The sequence below is a fragment of the Geotrypetes seraphini genome, chromosome 3, assembly GCF_902459505.1.
Source record: "Geotrypetes seraphini chromosome 3, aGeoSer1.1, whole genome shotgun sequence".
NCBI classification, from domain to species: Eukaryota; Metazoa; Chordata; class Amphibia; order Gymnophiona; family Dermophiidae; genus Geotrypetes; species Geotrypetes seraphini.
In genome coordinates, this window is record NC_047086.1 from 129,888,940 (window position 1) to 129,915,703 (window position 26,764).

Sequence of the window (26,764 nt, forward strand, 5' to 3'; positions counted from 1 at the left end):
TAATCGGTGAGCGCACCTTAGTGAAAGACAGGGTAAGTAAGCGGATATCAAATTTTAAATAAATTTGGAAATAAATAGACTTATTTATCTACTTGCAGTTTGTAAAGTTTGCTAATATCGAAGAGGACACGCCATCGTACCACAGAAGTTATGATTTCTTTGTGTCTCGCTTCAGTGAGATGTGCCATTCCAGCCATGATGACCCGGAGATCAGAACAAGGTGAGAACGGTATAATCCTATTTGGATAATCTGAACAAATTATAGTGTTTGTAAAATCTTTATTCATTTTCAAACTTACAATAAGTGTGTCAATATGTTAACACAGATTAACAATGAGTATATCACTTAATAATCATCAATAGTACAAATGATATATTTGTATCTCCCACCCCTTCCCACCCCTTCCTATTATATAAATAAATTATATTCTTTGAAAGGCATATTTCACTTAAACATCTTGCAATGATAATGTGTTCAATTTAGCAATCAATAGTATGAATTTGTTCTTAAATTATGAATATATATCAAACATTTTTTAATGGTTTTGTAGGTGATGTTTATTTAATATAATGGATATGTATTATATATCAGGCTGTTATTAAAATGTTTGGCTTCTTGTGATGTCTCTCAAAGGCTAGTTGACTACTCTGATATTACAGTAAGCTTGAGATACATTATTCAGCACTTAACTAGCCATGTCAACCACATAAATGGGATCGCATAAAAAAACTGCCCTATCTTTATGTGATAGCCCATGGCCAGATAAGTGATGAATATTAGACTTAACTGGCTATGCGTTGCCGAAGCCCGGACAGAGCCCGGCAATGAATATCCAGAAATAATGTTAGTGGTGGTCAGCAAAGCACTGAGTGCTACCAGCTAAGTATTAACCCCCTGGAGTTTAGTCCGCACTTTAATTAAGGGGGCCTTTTACTAATGTGCGTTAGTGCGTTAGTGCGTTAGTTATGCAAAAGCGGAAGTGTGGTGGTGATGGGAGACTTCAACTACCCGGGAATAAACTGGAGTATTGGGCACTCAAACTGCATGAGGGAGACCAAATTCCTGGAGGTCACGAGGGATTGTTTCATGGAACAGCTGGTCATGGAACCAACATGGGGTGATGCCACTCTTGACCTAATCCTCAACGGACTAGGAGGACCCGCTAAGGAGGTGGCGGTACTAGCCCCACTAGGAAACAGCGATCACAACACGATCCAGTACAGGCTAGAAATTGGATCATCAAAGGTGAAAAGAACTACAACGACTGCACTTAACTTCAAAAAAGGGAATTATGATGCCATGAGGAAAATGGTGGGAAAGAAACTCAACGACAGCGCAAGGAAGATGGAGTCCATAGAAAATGCCTGGACCATACTCAAGGGCACAGTACACGAAGCACAGAACCTGTGCATCCCCAAATACAGGAAAGGGTGCAAAAAAATAGAACAAAAAACCCAGTGTGGATAACAAATGCAGTGAAAAAGGCGATAAGTGACAAGAAAGCATCATTCAAAAAATGGAAAAAGGACAAAACAGAGGAGAACCAAAAGGTACACAAAAAACACCAAAAGGAGTGTCATCGAGTGGTTAGGAAAGCAAAAAAAGAATATGAAGAGAGACTGGCAGGAGAAGCAACAAACTTCAAATCATTCTTCAGGTACGTTAAGGGAAAGCAACCAGCAAGGGAGGAAGTGGGACCCTTGGATGATGGGGACAGAAAGGGAGTGGTAAAAGAGGAAAAGGAGATAGCTGACAGGCTAAATAAGTTCTTCACGTCAGTTTTCACGAGGGAGGACACAACCAACATTCCGGAGCCCGAGGAGATCGTAAAAGGCGAGCAGGATGAAAATCTGGTCCAGCTAGAGGTGAGCAAGGTGGATGTCCTCAGGCAGATAGACAGGCTAAAGAGTGACAAATCGCCAGGTCCGGATGGCATTCACCCAAGGGTACTCAAGGAACTAAGGAACGAAATAGCTGAGCCACTTCAACAAATATGCAACCTATCCCTAAAAACTGGAGAGCTTCCGGAAGACTGGAAAATAGCTAATGTCACGCCCATCTTCAAGAAAGGCTCAAGAGGAGACCCAGGAAACTACAGGCCGGTGAGCTTGACCTCAGTCCCGGGAAAGATGATGGAAGCGCTGATTAAAGACAGCATCTGGGAACACATCGACAACTATGGGCAGCTAAAGTCGAGCCAGCATGGCTTCTGCAAGGGCAGGTCATGCCTCACAAACTTATTATACTTCTTTGAGGGGGTAACCAGCCAGGTGGATAAAGGAGAATCCATAGATATCATTTACCTTGACTTCCAAAAAGCCTTCGACAAGGTGCCACACGAAAGACTACTAAGGAAGCTATGGAACCATGGGGTCCACCGATGGATCAAAAACTGGCTGGCGGACAGGAAACAGAGGGTTGGAGTAAAGGGACATTACTCAGACTGGCAATGGGTCAAGAGCGGAGTTCCACAGGGGTCGGTGCTGGGACCGCTCCTATTCAATATATTCATTAACGACCTTGAAGCAGGAACAAAATGTGAGGTTATTAAATTTGCGGATGACACCAAACTATATCGCAAGGTCAATAACATGGAGGACTGCGAAGATCTCCAAAAAGATCTGACAACACTGGAAAAATGGGCCAAAAAGTGGCAAATGAGTTTCAACATAGGGAAATGCAAGGTCATGCATATAGGGAAAAAAAACCCGATGTTCACTTACAAAATGGGGGGATCAGCGCTAGGGGTGAGCGACCTTGAAAGAGACCTGGGAGTGATGGTAGACACAACATTGAAGGCGTCGGCGCAGTGTACCACGGCCTCAAGGAAAGCAAACAGAATGTTGGGTATCATTAAGAAGGGTATCACGACCAGGACAAAGGAAGTCATCCTGCCATTGTATCGTGCTATGGTGCGCCCGCACCTGGAGTACTGTGTTCAGTTCTGGTCGCCGTACCTCAAGAAGGACATGGAGGTACTTGAGAGGGTCCAGAGAAGAGCAACTAAGCTAATAAAGGGCATGGGGGATCTCTCATATACTGACAGACTGAAAAAGCTAGGGCTTTTCTCCCTGGAAAAGCGGAGACTTAGAGGAGACATGATAGAAACCTTCAAGATCATGAAGGGCATACAAAAAATAGACAGGGACAGATTTTTCAAATTAAGGGGATCAATAAGTACAAGGGGGCACTCAGAGAAATTGAAAGGGGAGAGTTTTAGAACAAACGCCAGGAAGTTCTTTTTCACACAGAGGGTGGTGGATACATGGAACGCGCTACCAGAGGATGTGATAAACAGGAGCACGCTACAGGGGTTCAAAGAAGCTTTGGATAGGTACTTGGAAGACAAAGGGATTGAGAGGTACAGATAAGAGTAAAGGTAGATTATAGGGATGGGATTAGAGGTAAGTTATAAAATTAATCAGGGACCACTGTTTCAGGCACTAGGCCTGATGGGCCGCCGCGGGAGTGGACTGCTGAGCAAGATGGACCTCTGGTCTGACTCAGCGGGGGCAACTTCTTATGTTCTTAGTGCATCTTAGTGCATGCTAAAAATTAGCATGCGCTAAATGCTAACACTTGCTAACACGTCCATAGGATATAATGGATGCATTAGCATGCGTTAGCATTTAGCTCATGCTAAGACTCACTAGCGCGCCTTAGTAAAAGGACCCCCAAGTGTTGCTTATATGAAGAAGTAATTTAACCATTTCTTAACACTCTACTTCCATTTTTATTTTATTCTTTGATTTCCTTTGTTTCAGGTCAATAATGCTTTTTGTCAGGCTGGAAAATATGAGTGAATGCAATATTAGCAGTGAGTCATATAACAGATTAATGGGAGATTTCAGTACCACCAGTGACTATTTTTTCATTTCACAGAAGGAGGGATAAAAGAAGGAGAAACAGAGGAGATTATAGCAGAGACAAGAGAGGGAGAGGGATACAGGAAGATATGAGAGAAAGGATGGATGGAAATATGAGAGAAGGGAGGCATAAGAAACACTATGGTGCTCACTTTCAAAACAGATGGACGCTTCAAAATGCCTTATCCATCTGCTAAAAACGTTCAAATCCTGACTTTGGAAAGACAGAATTTTGACGTTTAGTTAATTAGAGCGACAGGCTTGACTGGAGCCTGTCGTTAATGGGGAGGGAGGGGAGGTCAGCTGCACACCTGATGCGGCCTTGTATATGCTGGGTTGGGGGAGGTGCTCTGGCACCTCTCCTCCTCCTCAGCGTCTTGCAGCACATCTGAAATCTCGTACGGCACACTAATGTGCTATGGCACGCAGTTTGCGATACACTGCAAAAACCAGATCAGAGGTCTGGTCGGTGTACATGAAGAAAGACACGGTAGTACTCAAAAGGGTCCAGTGAAGAGTGACTAAAATGGTTAAGGGGCTGGAGGAGTTGCCGTACAATGAGAGATTAGAGAAACTGGGCCTCTACTCCCTTGAAAAGAGGAGACTGAGAGGGGACATGATCGAGACATTCAAGATAATGAAGGGAATAGACTTAGTAGATAAAGACAGGTTGTTCACCCTGTCCAAGGTAGAGAGAACGAGAGGGCACTCTTTAAAGTTAAAAGGGGATAGATTCCGTACAAACGTAAGGAAGTTCTTCTTCACCCAGAGAGTGGTGGAAAACTGGAACGCTCTACTGGAGGCTGTTATAGGGGAAAACACACTCCAGAGATTTAAGACAAAGCTAGACAAGTTCCTGCTGAACCAGAATGTACGCAGGTAAGGTTAGTCTCAGTTAGGGTAATGGTCTTTGACCTAAGGGCCACCGCAAGAACGGACTGCTGGGCACAATGGACCACTGGTCTGACCCAGCAGGGTTAATTCTTATGTTCTTATGAGTAGCCTAGTGGTTAGTACAGTAGACTGTAAACCAAGACACACAGGTTCGAATTCTACTGTACTCTACTAATTATTTTTACCCTGGGGCTCCATCGAAGAGCAGCAAATACTTACTCTCCCTAAAACATAAGATACCTGCACGACTGAAGGCTGTTGAAGTGGTGTACATTCAGGTACTGCGGGTGGGCATTTTTTTGTTCCTGGAGGGATCACATTTACAAAAGAAAAGTTTTACAGTGGGATTTGACATCCACAAAGCACACCACGTGGAGCCTGTTCCTGGACACAGAAGTATAAAGTTCAAATCTTTATTTCAATTTCAAACTACATAATCGCACAGTGGAACCTAGACAGTGGGATTTGAACCTGTGTTCCTTGGTTTATAGTCCATTATACTAATCACTAGGCTTCTCCTCTGCTCTGCAAGGTTGTCTGTGTGGCCATTTTTGAAAGAATGATGCCAGACAAATATCCCTATGGAGGAGTGGCCTAGTAGTTAAAGCAGTTGCTTTAATAGTACTACTATTAATTATTTCTATAGCGCTACCAGAGGCACACAGTGCTGTACAGAGTCACAAAGAGTAAGAAAACAGTCCCTGCTTGAAAGAGTTTACAACCTAAGCAGGCAAGACAGACAAACAGGATGTCATGAATACAGTTAAGGGGAACGGTTAATCAGCTGGCTGGGTTGGAGGGCAGAGGGGAGTACAGGACAATCAAGCCATTGTGACATCACTGATGAGGTTGTGTCTTATTGGTGGAAGGAGGCATTATGACATCACAATCTCAGCTCTGCTTCCCAAAGGCAAACAAGATGTCAAGGATACAGATAAGGGGAACGGTTAATCAAAAGACTGGGTAGGAGGGCAGAGGAGTAGGGTTAAGGATTGAAGGCTATATCAAAAAGGTGGATTTTCCGTCAGTTTTTAAACAAGGGAAGGGGCCTGACGGACAAACTCGAGTAATTTATTCCAGGCATAGGGGCAGCTAGATGAAAGGAATGAAGTCTGGAATTGTACCCTGAGGTTGTGAGTTCAATTTGTACTACAGCTCTTTGTGATTCTGGGCAAATCACTTAATATCTCATTGCCCCATGTAGACCACTTTGATTGTATAAACCACACAGAAAAAGCAGTATGTCAATTCCCCTTATCCTTGTTTTCCTCTGTTTATATATTTTAAACATTTCAGTTTGTAAAATAGTTGTTCAGGATAGATGTCTCAAGCATACGGACATCCTTCTCATGTATTTTCAAACAGAAAATCTGAACATCTCTCCTCTTTGAAAATTCCTGTGAGATAGACTTATTTTGGATATTATGGGGCTGATTCTGTGTAGGATGCCGGTCTCAGCAGCCACCTAAGAAGTGGCTGAGAATCGCACGCTGGCATCCTATGCAGAATCACATCTGTCTAACCCCCCCCCCCTCCGATTCTCTAACCGGTGCCCATGTCACAGGTGCTGGTTTCCTCCTGCTGGCCGACTTTGTGAGGAGGTTTGGGGGTTCCAGCGGGAGGGAGTGGGCATCCCTCCTGCTGGCCAATTTGCCAGGGGGGAAGGGGTTCCCTGCCACAGCCGCTCAGCTGATCGCAGCCGGGAGAATTCCTTGCCGTGGTCAGCTCATTGGCCATATCTATTTGAAATGTAGGCCAGCGTTTTGCCTCCCTTGTTTTTCAGGAGCAAGATTCTTCACTAGCCCTTCTGTGCAAAGGATAGTGCCTTGTTACTTGAATGTGCTGTATCCAAGTTACCGCAGTTGCCTACACTTCCTCTCGTCCCAAGATATTCTTTATCCACTTCAGTCAGGCTTTTGCCCATTGCATTCCATGGAAACTGCCCTTAATAAAGTTATCAATTACCTGTTCCTGGCCAGATCCAAAGGACTCTACTCTATCTTCATCCTTCTCAATCTTTCTGCCGCCTTTGATACTATTAATCATGGCCTACTCCTTGATACCATGTCCTCAATGAGATTCCAAGATTCTGCTCTCTCCTGGTTTTCTTCCTATCTCTCTCATCGCACCTTCAGTGTATGCAACGGTGGTTCCTCCCCCACAGCCATTCCACTATCAATTAATGTACCTCAAGGCTTTGCCCTGGGACCACTCCTTTTATCAATCTATACCTGCTCACTTAGAGTTCTGATCTTCCCCCACAGCTTCCAGTATCACCTCTACCTCTATGCTGACAACTCCCAGATCCACCTCTCCACACCAGACATTTCTTCTGAAACCAAGACCCAAGTCTCAGCCTGTCTGTCCGACATTGCTACCTGGATGTCTCACACCATCTAAAACTGAATAAGGCTAAAATGGAGCCGCTCATCTTAAACTAAACTAAAACTTAGTTTTATAGACCGAGTCATCAACCAACCCACATCCCTACTTCCCCCGTTCTCTGCTCTGTGGACAGCCCTCTCATTCTCCCTGTTTTGTCTGCTCGCAATCTCGGGGTCATCTTTGACTCCTCTCTCTCCTTCTCCACCCAAATATAACATATTGCTAAAACCTGCCACTTCTTAAAGTCACTTCATTGGCTTCCCATCCATTTCCAAATATAATTCAAACTCTTCTTTCTGACCTACATAAGCATTCACTCAGCTATCCCTCACTATCTCTCTTTACTTATCTCCCCCATGCCCCCCCCCCCCGTGAGCTCCACTCAGCTGATGGGTCCGTCTTCTCTGTGCCCTTCTCCTCCCCTCCCAACTCCCTTCTATCTTGCTATGCTGTATGCCTGGATTAGGGCATTACAGGGTGGGAATGGGTGGAACTGGGAAGGCCTGGGGGCGGGTTTAGGGGTCCGTATTTTCCGATTGGAAAATCTGGCAACCCTAGGCAGTAGTATACCTTTGTGCTGTATACGTTTCCTCTTAGTACTCACCTAGGTTTTTATGTTGTCTTTTTCACCATTCCTGTCAGTCAATTGCAGTCTCCGACAGAAGTCTCAGTTGTAGCCTTTCAGATCCTCTTTTTCTCCTTGGGTCATCTGTCTATTACAAAAATTCTTCTTCCTTTGATGTCCATCCAGAGGCTGCAAGAAGTGCCAGAGGTTGTGGTCATAGTGGTTAACATAGCTGGTTTTAAGAAAGGTTTTGACAATTTCCTGGAGGAAAAGTCTATAGTCTGTTTTTGAGACAGACAGGGGGGAAGCCACTGCTTGCCCTGGATTGGTAGCATGGAATGTTGCTACTCTTTGTTTTTTTGTCAGGTACTAGTGATCTGGATTGGCCACTGTGAGGACTGGCTACTGAGCTAGATGGATCATTGGTAAGGCTATTCTTATGTTCTTATGACTAAAGACTGAAAAAAGATTTGGCATCAATGGCTTTGAGGGAACCGAGGTTGATGCCGGACAGACTTCTATGGTCTGTGTCCTGTAAACAGCAAAAGACAGGTGTTGTAGATCACTTTGTTGTCATATTCTGCAAATGAGGGTACTGTGCAGCTTTGTGGGGAGGGAAGATATCTTGTAAGTTATGTAAGTTGTATACTGTCAGCAGTACTTGGAGCCTTGGTTATACCCAGGTATCAACCCCATCGTGTTAGGATGCCTATATGGTTGGCATGGTAGAGACTTGACAACCAGCATTTAAGCATGGATGACTGGTTGGGCCATGTGTGTTGTTATTTGCTATCATTTACCGTGTAACTGTAGATGTTCATCTCTGACTATCATAAGACCTGCTACAGAGTGACTTTGCGTGTCCATAAAGGGATAATGGGCCTCATGCGTATTATAATGAAAGAGATAATGCATTCTGTGCTTTTGAGATGGTTTATATTAAATCCCTCATATCAATTTCATTATCTGCTTTTTTTTTTTTTGCTGTTAATCAGACTCTCTGGAAGGTATTCTCAGGATTCATGGAAGAAATTAATTCATCTGATCTGTTATTCACCACAGTCTCTCCAACAGAACACCCGTCATATCATTAAAGATTAGCCCCATTTCCTGAAGACCTTTCATAAAAACAGCACAATAATAAGAGGCCATATTGCTTCCAATATGTTATTAACCTTCCTCCCAGTTTTGCAGACAAAAGTATATGCACATTCACAGTGTGCTCCTATTACCTGCCCAAAATAATATAATGTGTTAAGACAGAAAAAGGAAATGAGTATCAAATTGTATAATCACGTCTGGTACATACTTTAGTGCCTGCTCTCATACATGTGCAAATGTGTACAGATATACTACTCATCATTTGGGTACTGACTATATTTTCCACGGGAAGCTCTTTAGTAACCCTTTAAAAATAAGCTTGCACTTCCATGGGGAGTTCCGAGTATTAGGACAAAACTTGTATTGAAAAACCCTGCACTGTAACTATATCAAATTGTAACCTATAACCTGTATAATATGTATGTTGGTATTAGATCCCTAATATATGGTGAGCTAGCTATAAACAGGGCAGGATTAATTCATCGAGGGCCCCTAGGCACACAAGTACACTGGGCCCCCTGCCCCGCCCCACCCCACCATGCGTCCAGGCGGAAACAGGAAGCTGCGTCAGAGGGAAGCTTTGAGCAAGCAGCACCGCTTGCAAAATTACAGTTCCCGCTGCCTTTCTGACCCGCGTTGCTTGCTTGTCCTACTTTCCGTCGATTGGGGGGGGGACCGCGTTGCTGATCGTGGGGGGCCCACGTTGCCGATCGATGCTGGAGGGGCCCATCGCCGTTTGGAAAAAACAATATTGATGCCCTCCTTCATCGGGCCCCACTGACCATTTCGGGCCCTAAGCACGTGCCTACTGGGCCTATTGGTTAATCCTGCCCTGGCTATAAACTTTTATTTTTTTAAAAACTTGTACTATAACTATGGCAAATTGTAACCTGTAACCCATTCTGAGCTCTTTGGGGAGAACAAGATAGAGAATGAATTAAATAAATAACAGTAGCATAAAGATATGAATGAATACTATCTGAAATACTGTATTAAGCAAGAATAATTTCTAGGACCCAGATATACTGCAGCAGTCATGGTATGAATCACATTAATATCAAGAATTTCAAGTGACAGTAGGTTTTCCAAAATGTCAGCCACTACTCAAATGGCAAATAAAATACAGCTGTGCATATAGAAAGTATGTTTTCTATACTCTGGGATGAAAGAATCTCAAAAACTAAGACAAAGTTTACTGAAGTTTAACGTATCAGAAACATTGCATTTAACTGAGCCAGGCAAACACGCAGATCTCTCTCCCTTTTGAGCTGTGAACTTTTTCTCATTGTCGATGGTAAAATTGAATTAAAGTTGGGGATTTCAGTTGATTACTTAGATGCTATATCTAAATCAAGAATGAGGAACAGTAATAGCTACTCAGCTTGGTGAGCGCATGCAGAAGGGAATGGCCATAGAACAATTTAGAGATTAATTATGTGCCCTGTTAAAAGGCTGACAGTGTGATCCTGTAAGGTCCCACTGAGTTCCTGCCCTGCTTTTCTTCGTGTTGTCTGTATTCCCTTATGTAAGACGTGTTCATTTAGGCCAATCAATTTAGCGCGCTAAACGCTAACACGTGTATGTTAGTCTATGGACACGCTAGCGTTTATCATACACTTAATTAATTAGTGCACCTTAGTAAAAGAGGGGGTTAGTGTTGTTTCTTTCCTGACAGGAGCATTCTGTACGATAGCTATTATCTGTTCTGCAGATACATAAACATTTTGGGTTTGTGTGTGTGAGGGTCCAATTTGGGAGGGATTTTTCCCCAGTTTTTTTTCATATATCCCTCGCTGCTCCTTGTGACCCTGGGCAAGTCACTTAATTCCCCCATTGCCCCAGGTACACTAGATAGAGTTTGAGCCGGCCAGGACAGTTAGGGAAATATGATAATGTATCTGAATATAAAACCATTTAGGATATAAGTGGTATCTAAAATAAATAAATAAAATAGTTGTTTTAATTTAAAAAAATTTTTTAACGCTGTTGGAATTTTTTTTCAACAAATATTATTTCATAGATTAGTATCTGTTAAATCGATTTAGCATGTGCTAACCCCCTAATATTCAGCATGTGGCAGTCAGCATTTATTTTTCCATTGATAACCAAGAGCTGAATCTAAACAGGGTATTGAATGCTGGGCCATGTCCAGGCACTATTATTGAATATCCAAGGCAGCTGTGGACCTGGAAGTTATGGAGGTTACAATCACTATTCAGTACTGGTACCTAACCGGACAAAGTTCTATCGTCTGCCAGCCTGAACCTCTTTGAAAATCTACATGTGTATTTTTTAAGACTCAAACAAGCAGAACAGACTAGGAATAGAATGCTAAGTTCCTACCTACCTAAACAACCGCTTAAACCAGATCTCCACCTCAAGACACAGAAGAACCCCAAACCCTTTTACCTTTCCCCCACTCAAAGGCACACTACGCAAGAAATTGTTTGACAACCTTCTGGCAACACAAGCAGCAAAACTCAACCATACCATCTCCAATCTGCTGACAACATCGGACAACTTCAAAACATTCCGAAAAGAAATCAAAACCCTGCTTTTCAAAAATTCATCCAAATATCTTAACCATTCTTCACCTACCTCAAGATATTACGTCCCCAAATAACCCACCTAAACACCTTCCAAGCAAACAGACCCCAAAAATTAGATGGTAATCTTACCTACTCTAACAATATTCTCTTTGTCCATATCACACAGTTCGGCACTGTCATTTTACTATCCAACCCCTAAATCCCCTTAGGAATCTATCCAGCTATCTCTCCTCTGTCAAAAAAAAATAAAAAAAAAAATTGTATCTTCACTGGAAAATGTCCAGTCAAATCTTTTGTAATCCGCCTTGAACTGCAAGGTATAGGCGGAATAGAAATCCGTAATGTAATGTAATGTAATGTAATGTAATGTAATGTAATTGTATATTTTGATAAGTAAAACTTCATTGAGATTAAGGGCTTCTTTTATCAAGCCGCGCTAGTGGTTTAATGTGCATAATAACGTGTGTTAAACCACCAGCCAAGCTAGCTGCTACCACCTCCCTTGAGCAAGTGGTAGTTTTTTGGCCAGAGCGGGGGTTAGCGCGTGATGAAACGTCGTGCGTGTTATCCCCGCTAGCGCGGCTTGATAAAAGGAGCCCTAAGTAATAAATATGTACGAGAGATATTTGCATATATAGGAGGTGGCAGGCATGCAAATCTCTCTCATGCATATTCATTAAGGATATCCTGAAAACTCTGTAGACCCCCAGGACAGGTTTGAGTACCCCTGTTATAAAGACATTTGTACTTAAAGAAGCAGTGTCAGCAGCACATATTAAAAATGATATTAACTTTTTGGTTAGAAAAGTCCTGCCTCTGTAGATGAAGCGTGAACTGTTTTTAGAACATCACTGCCTTGTGTTTTAATTAAAAGGATTCGCATGGCAGGCATTAGAGGCTTGCAAGGAGTTGTGAGAAAGACTGTCAACGATGAACTTCAGGCTAATATCTGGGAACCTCAGCACATGGACAAGATTGTACCGTCATTGCTTTACAACCTTCAACACACAGAAGAAGCAGAGAGGTGAGAACAAATCTTTCTTTTATAGAAAGATTTGTGTTTTTATTTCCATACATATGATGGTACAGTATATAAATGAAAGTGACACGCCAAAGTTCTGTTTCTTCATGGAAGAATAGTAGTCCACCATTTTGGGAAATACTTTCTGGTGTCGCCATGAAATTTTCCACCCGAGTTTGAGCGGGTGCCCTCTTGTGGCCGAGGGTTCTTTCTCAAGGGACTCTCGGCCACAAGAGGGCACCCGCTCAAACTCAGGGGCGGAAAATTTCATGGCGACACCAGAAAGTATTTCTTCACAGAGAGAGTGGTTGATCATTGGAACAAGCTTCCAGTGCAGGTGATCGAGGCAGACAGCGTGCCAGACTTTAAGAATAAATGGGATACCCATGTGGGATCCCTACGAGGGTCAAGATAAGGAAATTGGGTCATTAGGGCATAGACAGGGGGTGGGTAAGCAGAGTGGGCAGACTTGATGGGCTGTAGCCCTTTTCTGCCGTCATCTTCTATGTTTCTATGTATTCTTGTTTCTAATACTCCACGCCATCTGATAGGAAAGACTTGCTCATTTTTACTTGACTAAAATAGAGACTATTGCAAAAGAGTTCATTCCTATCCACTGGCAGTTTTTCGGTCTGCTTCTAGTAGCTCATTTCCTTGCTGCCCTTTGTATGCTGATCTATTGTTCCTATCAACATTCTAAATGTGAAGTCCTTTACTTCTGGTTGGGCTGATTTAACCCTGCCTTCAATCTGTCAACAAGACAGATCCTTTCTTTTATGAGCTTTACCACTTCTATCCTGGATCCTATTCTAGTGAGATAACCTCTCCTAGGGCTTCTTCCATTTGTCCTTGCTGTGATTAACTCTTGCTTGCATCAGACCAAGTTCCTGAAGCTGGGAAGCAGGTAATTTTCAAGAAACACAAACCTGATCCCAATGATTTATCTAACTTCCACGGGTAGAAGTGGATCGATTTTTCACTCTGTCAAAAATTACAAAGACTGGGGGACACTCAATGAAGTTACAGGGAAATACTTTTAAAACCAGTAGGAGGAAATTTTTTTCACTCAAAGAATAGTTAAGCTCTGGAACGCATTGCTAGAGGTTGTGGTAAGAGTGGGTAGCGTAGCTGGTTTTAGGAAAGGTTTGGACAATTTCCTGGAGGAAAAGTCCATTGTCATTGAGAAATACATAGAAACATAGAAATAGACGGCAGATAAGGGCCACGGCCCATCCAGTCTGCCCACCCTAATGTCCCTCCCCTACCTTTGCCCTGTGAATAGATCCCATGTGCCGATCCCATTTGGCCTTAAAATCAGGCACGCTGCTGGCCTCAATCACCTGTAGTGGAAGACTATTCCAGCGATCAACCACTCTTTCAGTGAAAAAGAATTTCCTGGTGTCACCTCGTAGTTTCCCGCCCCTGATTTTCCACAGATGCCCTCTTGTTGTCGTGGGACCCTTGAAAAAGAAGATATCTTCCTCTGCCTCGATGCGGCCCGTAAGATACTTGAACGTCTCGATCATGTCTTCACTCTCTCTGCGCTCCTCAAATTATAGCTGTAATTTGTCTAGCCGTTCTTCGTATGGAAGATCCTTGAGTCCCGAGACCATCCGGGTGGCCATTCTCTGCACCGACTCCAGTCTCAGCACATCCTTGCGATAATGCGGCCTCCAGAATTGCACACAGTATTCCAGATGGGGCCTCACCATGGATCTATACAATGGCATAATGACTTCCGCCTTACGACTGACGAAACCTCTTCGTATGCAGCCCATGATTTGTCTTGCCTTGGATGAAGCCTGCTCCACTTGATTGGCAGACTTCATGTCCTCGCTGACGAGGACATGGGGAAAGCTACTGCTTGCCCTGGATTGGTAGCATGGAATATTTCTACACCTTGGGTTTTGGCCAGGTACTAGTGACATTGATTAGCCACCATGAGAACGGGCTACTGGGCTTGATGGACCATTGGTCTGACTCAGTAAGGCTATTCTTATGTTCTTACATTTCCAAAATTGTAGAGAGTCATTTTCTCTCAGCTGTATTGAAGGAACTTTAAAATCCTGCATCTTCAACATTCAACAGTCAGGCTTTAGGACTGGCCACAATGCATAGATTCTTCTGACTGGCATGTTGAGTAAGATCTGTAGCTTTACTGACACAAGGAAAACAGCGATCATCATTTCATTGATCTTTTGTCGAAGTCATCATCTCCTGCTATCTTTGTTTACCCAATCTTGGCCTGAGGGGTCAGGTTCTACATTAGTTCATCTCGTATCTCATGGGTTGCTCCTTCTGTGTTACTTTAGATTCTCTCCAGCTCTGTATCACTTAGAGCAGTGTATCACAAACTGTGTGCTGCAACACACTACTGTGCCTTCTGAGATTTTAATTGGGCCGTGGCTCCAGCGTCTGTGTCAGTTGACTTCTACCAGGACGAGTGTGTGGATGCGTGTCTTCCGAGACTTCTGCCTTCTGACGTGTGTCTTCCGGGACTTCTGCCTTCTGGGACACGTGTCTTCCGGGACTCCTGCCTTCTGATGTGTGTCTTCCAGGACTCCTGCCTTCTGACGCATGTCTTCCGGGACTCCTGCCTTTGACGCGTGTCTTCCTGCCTTCTGCCTTCAGGGACTCCTTCCTTCTGATGCGTGTCTGCTGGGACTCCTGCCTTCTGACGCATGTCTTCCGGGAATCTTGCCTTCTGACGCATGTCTTCCGGGACTCCTGCCTTCTAACGTGTGTCTTCCGGGACTCCTGCCCTCCGTAACGCATGTCTTCTGGGACACGTGTCTTCCGGGACTCCTTCTTCTGATGCGTGTCTTCCGGGACTCCTGCCCTCCATAACGCGTGTCTTCTGGGACGCGTGTCTTCCGGGACTCTTGCCTTCTGACGCATGTCTTCCAGGACTCCTGCCTTCTGATGCGTGTCTTCCGGGACTCCTGCCTTTGCCGCGTGTCTTCCTGCCTCCTGCCTTCCGGGACTCCTGCCTTCTGACGCGTGTCTTCCGGGTCTCCTGCCCTCCGTAACGTGTGTCTTCTGGGACGCATGTCTTCCGGGACTCCTGCCTTCTGACGTGTGTCTTCCGGGACTCCTGCCTTCTGATGCATGTCTTCCGAGACTCCTGCCTTTGACGCGTGTCTCCCTGCCTCCTGCCTTCCGGGACTCCTGCCTTCTGACCCGTGTCTTCTGGAACTCCTGCCCTATGCCTTCAACTTCTCTCTGCACCCCTGGACCAGCAGCGGCAGCTCTGTGTGGTTTTAACCTTGACACACAGCTGCTGCTAGCAGTAGTTTAGCTGCGATTTCATCAGGCAGCCTTGGGGCCTTTGCTAGGCCCGAATCGGGCTGGCCTAGGAAAGGGCTCGAGGCTGCCTGATGAAACCGCGGCTAAACTACTGCTAGCGGCAGCTGTGTGCCGAAGTTAAAACCACACAGTGAGCTGCCGCTAGCCTAGATAGAGGAGAGGTATGATGGACAGGGAAGAAGGGAAGGGAGAAGGGGTACTGCCCCTCTATTCTCTGGCTGGACTCTCTCCTGAAAGATAGTGGCGATTCAACGTCCTGTTGGGCCTGAGTAGGGGTATTTCTTATCTGAAACCTAGCTTGGTAGAGCCTTTTGACCACGTACTTGGAAATTGATACCCGTACTGGATAATGCTTTAAAATTGTGGAGCAGGAATTGAGATAAGTACCGCAAACTGCGCCAGTTGACAGCACTTTAATCTTGTTAAGCAGGTTATGCTAATAGATTGACACTGATACACAGTCACTTTAAATTTGTGTTAGCACTTTAATTTGAGCACACAGTGTACCACTATGATGGTGTGAAGCGCAGCATGAAAAAAAAGCTTGTTGTTTAAGCCTGGAATGCTGGTTAATTCCAGGGTCCCACTAGCTTATTGAACCACACTATTGATAATGTTGAATTGATTTTTGCTATCACTGTTCCTGCTTCTCTAGATTTTTCTGAGGGATTGTAAGAGAGTATACTTTAGGAATTCCTTCTGGGTTCTATATTGAGTGAAGGGCTTTCCTCTAACAACAAGGATCATTGGCCAAAGATCTAGTTTTAGTCTTGAGTTCATATAATTAGAGGAGGTTTCCTTTTGCCACCAGTTCCTCTCACTGATTATAATAGACACTCTGAGTCAGATATTCAGACTGGGGGAGGCAGCCCGGCTAAGTCCTGCGATTTGACAGTGAGCCCAGATGCTCAATGCTGGACTTTTTCTGATGACCGGTACTGAATATCTATTTTTTTGGGGGGTGGGCCACTATTAACTTATCTGAATAAGTTAATAGCAGGCAAAGGTAGGCCTACTATTTACACAACCCAATTGGTCGCTAAACTTAGCCAGCCGGTGCTTGAATATTTGCGGCTAGCTGGCTAGGTCACATGACATATTTAGCCACTATTCAGTAAAGATAACCGGCTATGTCATACTGAATATTAACAATTGGCCATTTCTGGCCAGTTAAATAGCACTGAATATCTTCTCTGTCTGCTTCTTCCCCTTTCTAGAAAAGGCCAAAAGATACTGCCCATATCAGTCTGCTGTCTACTACTGAGGTCAGAGTAGAAGTTTTATGGGAATTCAAGCATACATTCTTTTTTGCTAATTTTTCAAAGCCCTACTGAAATAGCATCCAAAATTATTTGAGGAGCTAGCAAGCTCCCTATAAAGGGGTACTTATTTCTAGGCTTCAAGAAGGCACCTATTTGGAGCCTGTCCCTAAACATGCACAACACACCGTCTTAAATATTGCACATATTACAGATCTAAATGGTGAGTTTTTAATATGACTGTTTGATGCTTAGACCATTTACAAATGTAAACACCTTATGTACACATGTAAATGCCATGGAAGCCTTCTAAAATTATCTTCTTTGTTGACAAGATTTCTTATTACTTGACTGTAGGTTGTAGATTGAATTGAGAACAGAGGTGGAGAAGTCAATTAAAAATGCCCTAGGGGCACAGAAATATATCTAATTGCCCTTGAGTAGCATAAAATTGGAAAATGCCAAGAACTCATTATTTAGTGAAAGAAAGTTGTATGATCTCTAACCCATTTTTATGCAATACCTCTTCCTATTGATAATATTGAAGTTGACATAGCATTCCTGTCTTGCTTCCTAAGCCGTTCCCCTTCTCCTCTGCAAACCACTGAAAAAGAGAAGGAGAGCCCCACCGAACTGGCTGAACGATGTCTACGAGAATTACTGGGACGAGCAGCTTATGGAAACGTTAAAAACGCCATCAAGCCAGTTCTTATGTAAGAAACTTTATTTTCTGCTTAAATACAATAGAAAGCATTTTATAATTTGTCCTCAGGTCTTCTTTTTATTATTATTAAAAAAAAATTTTTAAATAGTGCAGTAGGTTTTTGTGTGGTCTACAGATGTTTCTTCAAACTAAGGCTTCTCAATCTGTCCTGGGGAATCAACAGTCAGTTGAAGTTTTAGAATATCCACAATGAATAAACATGAAGCAAATTGCATATACTGGGAATTCAATGTGTGCAAATTGCTCTTATACATATTCATTGTAGGAATTATGAAAAGTAAAGTGGCTGTTGGGTCCTCAGTTCTGTACTAGGTACTATCCTTTTTTAAAAAAATTCTTTATTCATTTTTATAACTTACATCAAGTGTAACAAAAAGTATTATCCATTTTAAGATTACTTTTGTTGTTCTCAGGCTCTCACTGAATAGAAAATGAAGATGTGAGAGTTTGCATAGTAAGCAAATCAGCATTACATGAATTTAAGGGAGCAATAGAAACAAACAACTTTTTAAAAATAAATTTATTAACAGATAATCACTAATATCCTCATTTTTTGTTGTGATTAGGAATGGATAACCAGAAAATTCCATTTTATGTAGATTCCCAGGTTATCCAGGGAAATTTCTTGTGTCATCAAAGAAGACAACACACAATGAACATTTTCTGAACTCTTTTCCTTAGGGTTACCAGATTTCCTCATTAAAAAGGAGGACTCAAGACCCGCCCCATTTTGCCTCCACCCCCATCTCCACCTCCACTCAGACTTCATTTCTTCTTCCCTGAGCTCAGGGCCATGTCTGGAGGGCCTCCAAGCATGTGCATACTTGAAAGCTCTCCAGATGTGACCCTGAGCTCGGGGCATTCCAAAACCTGGACAAACTGCTGAGTTTTGGAAATTCATCCGGGCACCCAGACAGTCCTCTAAAAAGAGGACATGTTTGGATTTTCATGGACATCTGGTAACCCTACCTTTCTGTGACACTCCCTCCCCCTCCCTATAGGCCCTTCACACGTACCTCAATCATTGGTGGTCCAATGGGGATAAGTTGGAGGAGGAGCAATGCTCATTCAATAAGGCAGGGTACTTAACCCTGATATTGTGTATCCCAAAAGGGTGTGTGGCCAGGGTGCTAGAATATATGTCTGTCTTTCTTTTTCTTTCTGTCTCTCTCCCTCTCGCTGTCTTTCTTTCTGTCTGTCTTCTCTCCCTTGCCCCCTTTGTCTGTCTGTCTTTCTGTCTCTCTCCCTGCCCCTGTGTCTTTCTTCCTTTATTTCTGTCTCCCTCCCCACTTCCCTGTGCAGCAGCCGCAGCATTCCCTCCTCCTCCATTTCCCTGTGCAGCAGCATTTTTTTCCTCCCCCCCCACTTCCCTGTGCAGAAGCCGAAGCAGCATTCCCTCCCCCTTCATTTCCCTGTGCAACTGCATTTTTTCCCTTCCCCCACTTCCCTGTGCAGAAGCTGAAGCAGCATTCCCTCCCCCTCCATTTCCCTATGCAGCAGTATTTTTTCCCTCCCCCCACTTCCTTGTGCAGAAGCCGAAGCAGCATTCCCTCCCCCTCCATTTCCCCGTGCAGCAGCATTTCTTCCCCCCACTTCCCTATGCAGCAGCCGAAGCATTCCCTCCCCCTCCATTTCTCTGTGCAGCAGCATTTTTTCCCTCCCCCCCCACTTCCCTGTACAGAAGCCGCAGCATTCTCTCCCCCTTCATTTCCCTGTGCAGCAGCATTTTTTTCCCTCCCCCCTTCTCTTCCTGCGGTCTGGCCGGCTCTCTTGCCAGAATTATTTTTCAGTTTAAAGGTGCCGTGGTGGCTCCTCTAACGATCCCCGCCTGCATTGGAAGTCTTCTCCGACGCAGGTGTTAAACGCATTGAATTCTTTAGCACTCTCCAGACCAGTAGAGGTTAAACTTTACGAATGGGTATATATCCAATCATGACCAGCAGGTGGAGACTGAAAACAAAACTTTGGGACAGTATATACTATCCTCCCTTCTCTATTTCCCTCAGTCTTCTTTCAGTCTCCAGCAGGTGTTGATGTGATCTGTACCCATCTCCCTTGGTAGGGCTGTTGGAACTTGTTTAGGGGGTTTATAGTCCCTGTTTTTGGCCGGACGGAGCTTGGGCGGACCCTGTTTGGGGGTTCGTCCGACCTCGGGGGTGTCAAACCCGGCGGGTCTCGAGCGGGGTCCCTCCCCCCACTTCCTCCACCTCCCCACATTTTTTTAGAGGAGCCTCAGCAGTAAGCCTTGCCCCCTAAATCAAGCAAGGCATATTGCTTCGAGAGCCTGTGGAGTCTGTTCTGTAAAAAAAAAATAAAAAAAAATCCTGAGGTAGTGCTGGTCTGGAGGGTTGTTTCCCTTTAAGAAAACTGTATTTACTGTATTTTTTCAACTAACCGGCACTTTTTTACAGCTAGGTCGCGTATGGAGCAATGAGCACTTCTAAAGGGAAAAAGTGCTCATTGTGCTCCAGACGCGAGGCACTCGCGGCCGGCCTGTGCAAGCGGTGTTCAGGCCGGTGCGGTGGAGGAGCTCCGTCGGCAGCGGCTGCAGGCGCCCAGAGCTCCCCGCCGATGGTGCCTCGCGAGTCGGCAGGGAACGGTGGGGAAGCCCGGTCTTCTCCGTCCGCCCACGGAGGGATTCCCCGAGCCGCCGACGGTCGGGTTTTAGAGGATTCCCTCTCAGCTGATTTTTTGACAGCTGATGCCGGCTTGCCTGTTTTAGCGGCTGAGACTGTTCAGGTTTCTCAGCTGCTTCAGGCTATGGAGGGAGCTTTTTTGGCGGGAAAACCGCCATCTTCTCTGTCTGGCCCCTCCATTTTGTCTTCCACCTCAGGTGACCTTCCCCCTGTTTTGACTATGCAGGGGCAGGTTTCTGCTGGGTCCCCTGCTGTGGCAGGGAGTCCCTTGGGACCCTCGGGGGGGTTTTCTCCCGATTTCTTTTTTTCTTTATGCAGAGCCTATTTTCAGGCGGCTGGGGGTCCCGGTTGCGTCCAGGGGGTTTCGGGGGGTGGGGTTTCCTCCGCGCTCCCTGCGGTTTTGCCTCTCTCGTCTGGTGTGACGTCCCCTCCGCCGCCTCCCTTGTCCAAGTGTCCGCGGGTGTCGTGGGACGAAGATTTGTGGTCGGAGGAACGTGTCGGTCTGGAGGAGGACCTGGACCCTTCTGAGGAATTCCAGGACCCTCTGGAGGGGACGGAAGCTGGCGGCGGGTTGTCGGGTTTCCCGTTCGTCGGTGAAGAGGCGTCAGTGGTGCGCCTTTTTCAGAGAGATGAGCTGCCTGACCTTATTCAACAGGTTTCTTCGGTTTTGCGTTTTGAGGACGCGCCGCCGGAGACTCCGCGTGTGGGGGACCCTCTGTTACGGGGGATCCGTTCCGTTTCCCGCTCTTTTCCTATGCATCAGGATATTCGGGATATTATTCTGGAGCAGTGGAAAACGCCGGAGACGCCGTTTTGGCTGGCGCGCAGCATGGCTCGCCTATATCCCATTCCTGAAGGGGATCGGGCTACGTTAGCTTCGCCAGTCGTGGATGCGGTGGTCTCGGCAATTTCCAAGCGGCATACCGTGCCTGTTGAGGGCGGTTCTGCCTTGCGGGACTCTGAGGAGCGCAAGTTGGAGAACATTCTTAAGCAAAATTTTCAGATTTCTGCTTTTGGGGTCCAGGCGGCTATTTGTGGGGGACTGTTCGCTCGCGCCGTTTTTCGGTGGGCGGAGCGTGTCTTGGATCGAGAGTCTGATGACTGGTCTCTGGTGGATCAGGAGGTAGCGAAGATTGAGATGGCTGCCTCTTTCCTCTCAGATGCTCTATATGACTTGGTGCGGATCTCGGCTAAGTCTATGGCTTTTGGCGTGGCCGCAAGGCGTGTGTTGTGGCTGCGCGCTTGGGCGGCGGATGCTGCGTCCAAAGCTAAGCTTACTAAATTTCCCTTTCGGGGGTCGTTTTTATTTGGAGAGGACTTGGATAAGTTGATTCAGACTCTGTCGGACTCGAAAGTTCCCCGTCTGCCGGAGGACCGTGCCCGCCCTGCGTCTCGGGGTGGTGCGGCCCGGGGGGCGTTTGCGGGAATTTCACAAGTATCGCCCTGGGCGTGGGGCTGCTTCTTTCCAGTCTCCGGGGTTTTCCCGGGGTCGGTTCTTCCAGCGCATGCAGCCCTTTCGGGGGGCCCGTCGGGGGGCAGGGAATCCCTCCGCCGGTTCCCCCGCTTCCCGTCCTGCACAATGACGCCTTGCTGGCGCCCCCGTTGGTTCCGGTGGGGGCCCGGCTGCGCGACTTTTTCCCCAAATGGGCCGAGATCACGTCCTATCAGTGGGTCCTGGAGGTGGTGCGGGACGGTTATGCCCTGGAGTTCGCCCGCTCTCTGCCGGATTTTTTCCTCGCTTCTCCATGTCAGACTCCTGGGAAGACGCAGGCTTTTCGCCAGACCCTTCAGCGCTTGCTGGATCTCAGGGCAGTTGTGCCAGTGCCCCCTCTGGAGTGGGGCACGGGAAGGTACTCCATTTACTTTGTGGTGCCCAAGAAGGAGGGGACCTTTCGGCCCATCCTCGATTTGAAAGGGGTCAACAGGGCTCTCAAGATTCCCTCTTTCCGTATGGAAACTCTGCGGTCGGTCATTCTGGCGGTTCAGCCGGGGGAGTTTCTCACTTCTCTCGATCTGACGGAGGCCTACTTGCATGTTCCCATTCGGGCCTCTCATCAGCGTTTCCTGCGCTTTGCGATCTTGGGTCGGCACTATCAGTTCTGTGCGCTTCCCTTTGGGCTGGCCACGGCTCCCCGGACGTTCACCAAGGTGATGGTGGTCGTCGCGGCAGCCTTGCGGTCGGAGGGCATCCTGGTACACCCCTACCTGGACGACTGGTTAATTCGGGCAAAGTCGTTGCAGGAAAGCTCCCGGGTTACGGCTCGGGTGGTGGAGTTTCTCCGGTCGCTGGGCTGGGTGGTCAACCTTTCCAAGAGCCGGTTGGTCCCGGCTCAGCGTCTGGAGTACCTAGGGGTGCTGTTCGACACCTCCTTGGGGAGGGTCTTCCTCCCAGAGGCCCGGGTGAGAAAATTGCAATCTCAGATTCGCCTGCTTTTGGCGTCCCGGTGTCCTCGGGCGCGAGATTTCCTCCAGGTCTTGGGGTCGATGGCGGCGTCCCTGGACGTGGTGAGGTGGGCGCGGGCCCACATGCGTCCTCTCCAGTATGCTCTGCTCCGGAGGTGGTCTCCCCAGAGGCACGGGATGGATGTTCCGGTTCCCCTGCGAGGCTTGGCGCGCTGCAGTCTACGTTGGTGGCTCCAGACCCTTCACCTAGTTCAGGGGGTGGGTCTGGATCTTCCGCAGTGGACAGTGCTCCTTACGGATGCGAGTCTCCTGGGTTGGGGGGCTCAGTGTCTGGGTCACTCAGCTCAGGGTACCTGGTCCGCGGAGGAGGCCTCCTGGTCGATCAACGTGTTGGAGACCAGAGCGGTCCGGCTGGCGCTGTTGGCTTTCCACTCCCTTTTGTTGGGCAAGTCGGTCAGAGTCCTGTCGGACAATGCCACGGCGGTGGCTTATGTCAATCGTCAGGGGGGCACCAAGAGCACTCAGGTGGCGCAGGAGGCGGCTCGGCTCATGGTTTGGGCGGAGTCGCATCTTCTGGACATCTCGGCCTCTCACATTGCCGGGGTAGAAAACGTTCAGGCGGACTTCCTCAGTCGTCACTTCTTGGATCCGGGAGAGTGGTGTCTCGGCGCCGTGGCGTTTCAGTTGATAGTGCGGGCTTGGGGGCAGCCCCTGATGGATCTGATGGCCACAAGTGGCAACGCCAAAGTACCCCGCTTCTTCAGTCGTCGCAGGGACGGTCTGGCCGAGGGTCTGGATGCTCTGGTCCAGCCATGGCCAACGGAGGGGCTGTTGTATGTGTTCCCTCCTTGGCCATTAGTGGGCAGAGTACTGCTTCGCATTGTTTGCCACCCGGGGCTGGTGGTTTTGGTGGCTCCGGATTGGCCTCGTCGTCCGTGGTATGCGGATCTGGTGAGGCATCTGGTGGCGGATCCTCTTCCTCTACCTCTCGTGTGCGATCTCCTGACGCAGGGTCCCATTCCCATGTTCGACCCATCTCCCTTTTGTCTTACGGCTTGGCTCTTGAGAGGGGCCGCCTGAGTAAGAAGGGATATTCAGATAAGGTGATCTCTACACTTTTGGGGTCCCAGAGGCTTTCTACCTCTCGGGCTTATGTGCGGGTTTGGCGTCTTTTTGAGGAATGGTGCCGGGCGCGGGGAGTGGTCTCTTTTCGCGCTTCCCTGCCTCACATTCTAGAGTTCTTGCAGGATGGCCTGGATAGAGGCCTAGCGTGGTCTTCTCTCCGGGTTCAACTGGCGGCCCTGTCGGCTTTTCGGGGGCTGGTGACAGGTCAGCGTTTGTCGGCCATTCCTGATGTGATTCGCTTTCTTCGGGCGGCCAAGTTGCTCAGGCCTTCCATAAGGCCCTCGATTCCCTCTTGGGATCTCAATCTGGTTCTCTCGGTTCTGGTGCGCCCGCCTTTCAAGCCGTTGGATGGCTGTTCTTTGAAGGACCTTACGCTGAAGTCGGTCTTTTTGGTGGCCATTACTTCCGCTAGGCGGGTTTCTGAGCTACAGGCTTTCTCTTGTAGGGCTCCCTTCCTGGAATTTTCGAGGGAGCGGGTTGTTTTGCGGCCTGTTCCTTCCTTTCTGCCGAAAGTAGTTTCTCCTTTTCATGTCAATCAATCGGTGGTCCTCCCGGTCTTGGGTAGTCGGGAGGGTTCTTCTGAGCAACGGCAGCTGCGCAAGTTGGATGTCGGTCGGGTCCTCCGCGCTTATGTGCAGCGGACCCGGGATTTTCGGAGCTCCGATCATCTCTTTGTCCTTCTGGCGGGTCCTCGTCGGGGGGCTGGCGCTTCTAAGGCTACTATTGCGCGCTGGATCAAGGAGACGATTGCTTCCGCTTATCTTCTGAGTCAGAAGCCGGTTCCGGAGTTTCTCAAGGCTCATTCCACTCGGGGTCAGGCGGCTTCTTGGGCTGAGTCGTTGCTCGTGCAACCGGTGGATATTTGTAAGGCTGCGGTTTGGTCCTCCTTGCATTCATTTGTTAGGCATTATCGGGTAGATGTTCAGGCGCGTCGGGACGCGGTGTTCGGTGAGCGTGTTCTGGTATCGGCCCTTCGGGGGTCCCGCCCGTGAGAGGGACTGCTTTGGTACGTCCCATTCGTAAAGTTTAACCTCTACTGGTCTGGAGAGTGCTAAAGAAGGAGAAATTAGGTTCTTACCTGCTAATTTACTTTCTTTTAGCTTCTCCAGACCAGTAGAGGTCCCCACCCTGTCTGTTGTTGTTGTTGTTGGGGCTGTTTCGCGGGCAGTTTTTGTTTTTTGCTGCGGGTTCTAGTATTTTTCTAGGGCCGGGGAGAATTGAAGAACAGCGGCTGTGGCTCGGTTGGCTTAGCTGGCGAGCTGTGGGGACATTTTCCTTCGGGTATTTCTCCTCTGCATTTTCCAACAGCATTTGGGTATTTTATTTGTTACTCCTGTTCGGAGTATTGTTTTCTTTCTGTTTTCCAGTTCTTGGTTCTGCTTGGCTATTCGGCAGACTGAGGGAAATAGAGAAGGGAGGATAGTATATACTGTCCCAAAGTTTTGTTTTCAGTCTCCACCTGCTGGTCATGATTGGATATATACCCATTCGTAAAGTTTAACCTCTACTGGTCTGGAGAAGCTAAAAGAAAGTAAATTAGCAGGTAAGAACCTAATTTCTCCTTATTTGATATTGCGTTCAAATCAAAATTTTAATAAACTTGAAACTTGAAACTCTGGCAAGGGAGCCGGCCAACTGGCAGTTCAATGAAAGCCACAGCTTTTTTAGACAATCCTCCCCCCCCCCCCACTTCCCTTCCTTCCCACTGGCTGGCTGGCTGCCTTAGTCCATTGGCAGAATTATTTGTAAGTTGGTCCTATTGTTTAGTCTGGCCTGCTCCCTTAGTGCCTTGCCGTATTGTTAAGTTCAAAGACGCGGCAACGGCTCCTCTTACAATCGTGAGAGGAGCCGCCGCTGCGTCTTTTAACTTAAAAATACAGTACGGCAAGGCACGCAGGGAGCAGGGAGCAAGCCAGACTGAACAACAGCACCTTGAAGTCCGTGAGTGTGCTTACAGGAAAACAGAACCCTAAGCGCACATGCGCACTCCTACCTGCCAGGGACCTACTGATCACGGAAAACAGTACACTCAAGTAGGAGTGCGCATGCGCGCTTAGGGTTTTATTATAGTAAATGTAATTTATCAAGCACATAAACCACTGAAATTTGTATTTCAGTCCACATATCTTGGACCAAAACATTTTCCAAAGTATTTATACTCTGCATTTTATAACGCATCATTGTGGCATATGTATGATGTTTTTAGGGTCTGCTATTCAAGAAAAGCGTGTTCTAGCTTCCTCTGAATCAAATACCAATTGTGTTTTCTACATTGTTAAGAGATACTTTTTTTTTTTTTTTGCTTCTTGTCTAATTAATAATTATACAAATGCCATCATCAATAGGAGGAAATTTTTTTTCACTCAGAGAATAGTTAAGTTCTGGAACGCATTGCCAGAGGTTGTGGTAAGAGTGGATGGCATTGCTGGTTTTAAGAAAGGTTTGGACAATTTCCTGGAGGAAAAGTCCATAGACCATTATTGAGAAAGACATGGGGGAAGCCACTGCTTGCCCTGGATCGGTAGCATGAAATGTTGCTACTCCATAGGTTTTGGCCAGGTACTAGGGATCTGGATTGGCCACCGTGAGAACGGGCTACTGGGCTTGATGGACCGTTGGTCTGACCCAGTAAGGCTATTCTTATGTTCTTATGATGATTTTTGTTCTTTGTTTTACTCAGCCATCTGGATAACCACTCACTCTGGGAGCCAAAGATATTTGCCATCATTTGCTTTAAGATCATCATGTACTCCATACAGGTGAGACTGAGATCCCCTGGTTTAGGAGTAAGGTGTGAGAGTTTACAGGAAGTACATGGTAAAACTGACAAATGCAAGTTCTGTAAAACAAAACTGGAAATGGTTACACATTGTGGGGTGATATTCAATGTGGTTTAAGTGGGCAGACCACCCACTGATATTCATTGCCA

General features: G+C 46.6%; 1 protein-coding gene across 5 annotated transcripts in view; it reads left to right on the plus strand.

The window, feature by feature from the left end:
• Nucleotides 1–26,764, plus strand: part of EFR3B (EFR3 homolog B) — a 341,904-nt gene that overhangs the window by 246,409 nt on the left and 68,731 nt on the right. For all 5 annotated transcript variants that reach the window (XM_033939929.1, XM_033939928.1, XM_033939931.1 and 2 more), the window contains 4 exons: nucleotides 99–220; nucleotides 12,236–12,385; nucleotides 17,526–17,660; nucleotides 26,516–26,594. In XM_033939929.1, coding sequence (XP_033795820.1) covers nucleotides 99–220; nucleotides 12,236–12,385; nucleotides 17,526–17,660; nucleotides 26,516–26,594 — 486 coding nt within the window. The remainder of the gene's footprint in view (nucleotides 1–98; nucleotides 221–12,235; nucleotides 12,386–17,525; nucleotides 17,661–26,515; nucleotides 26,595–26,764) is intronic.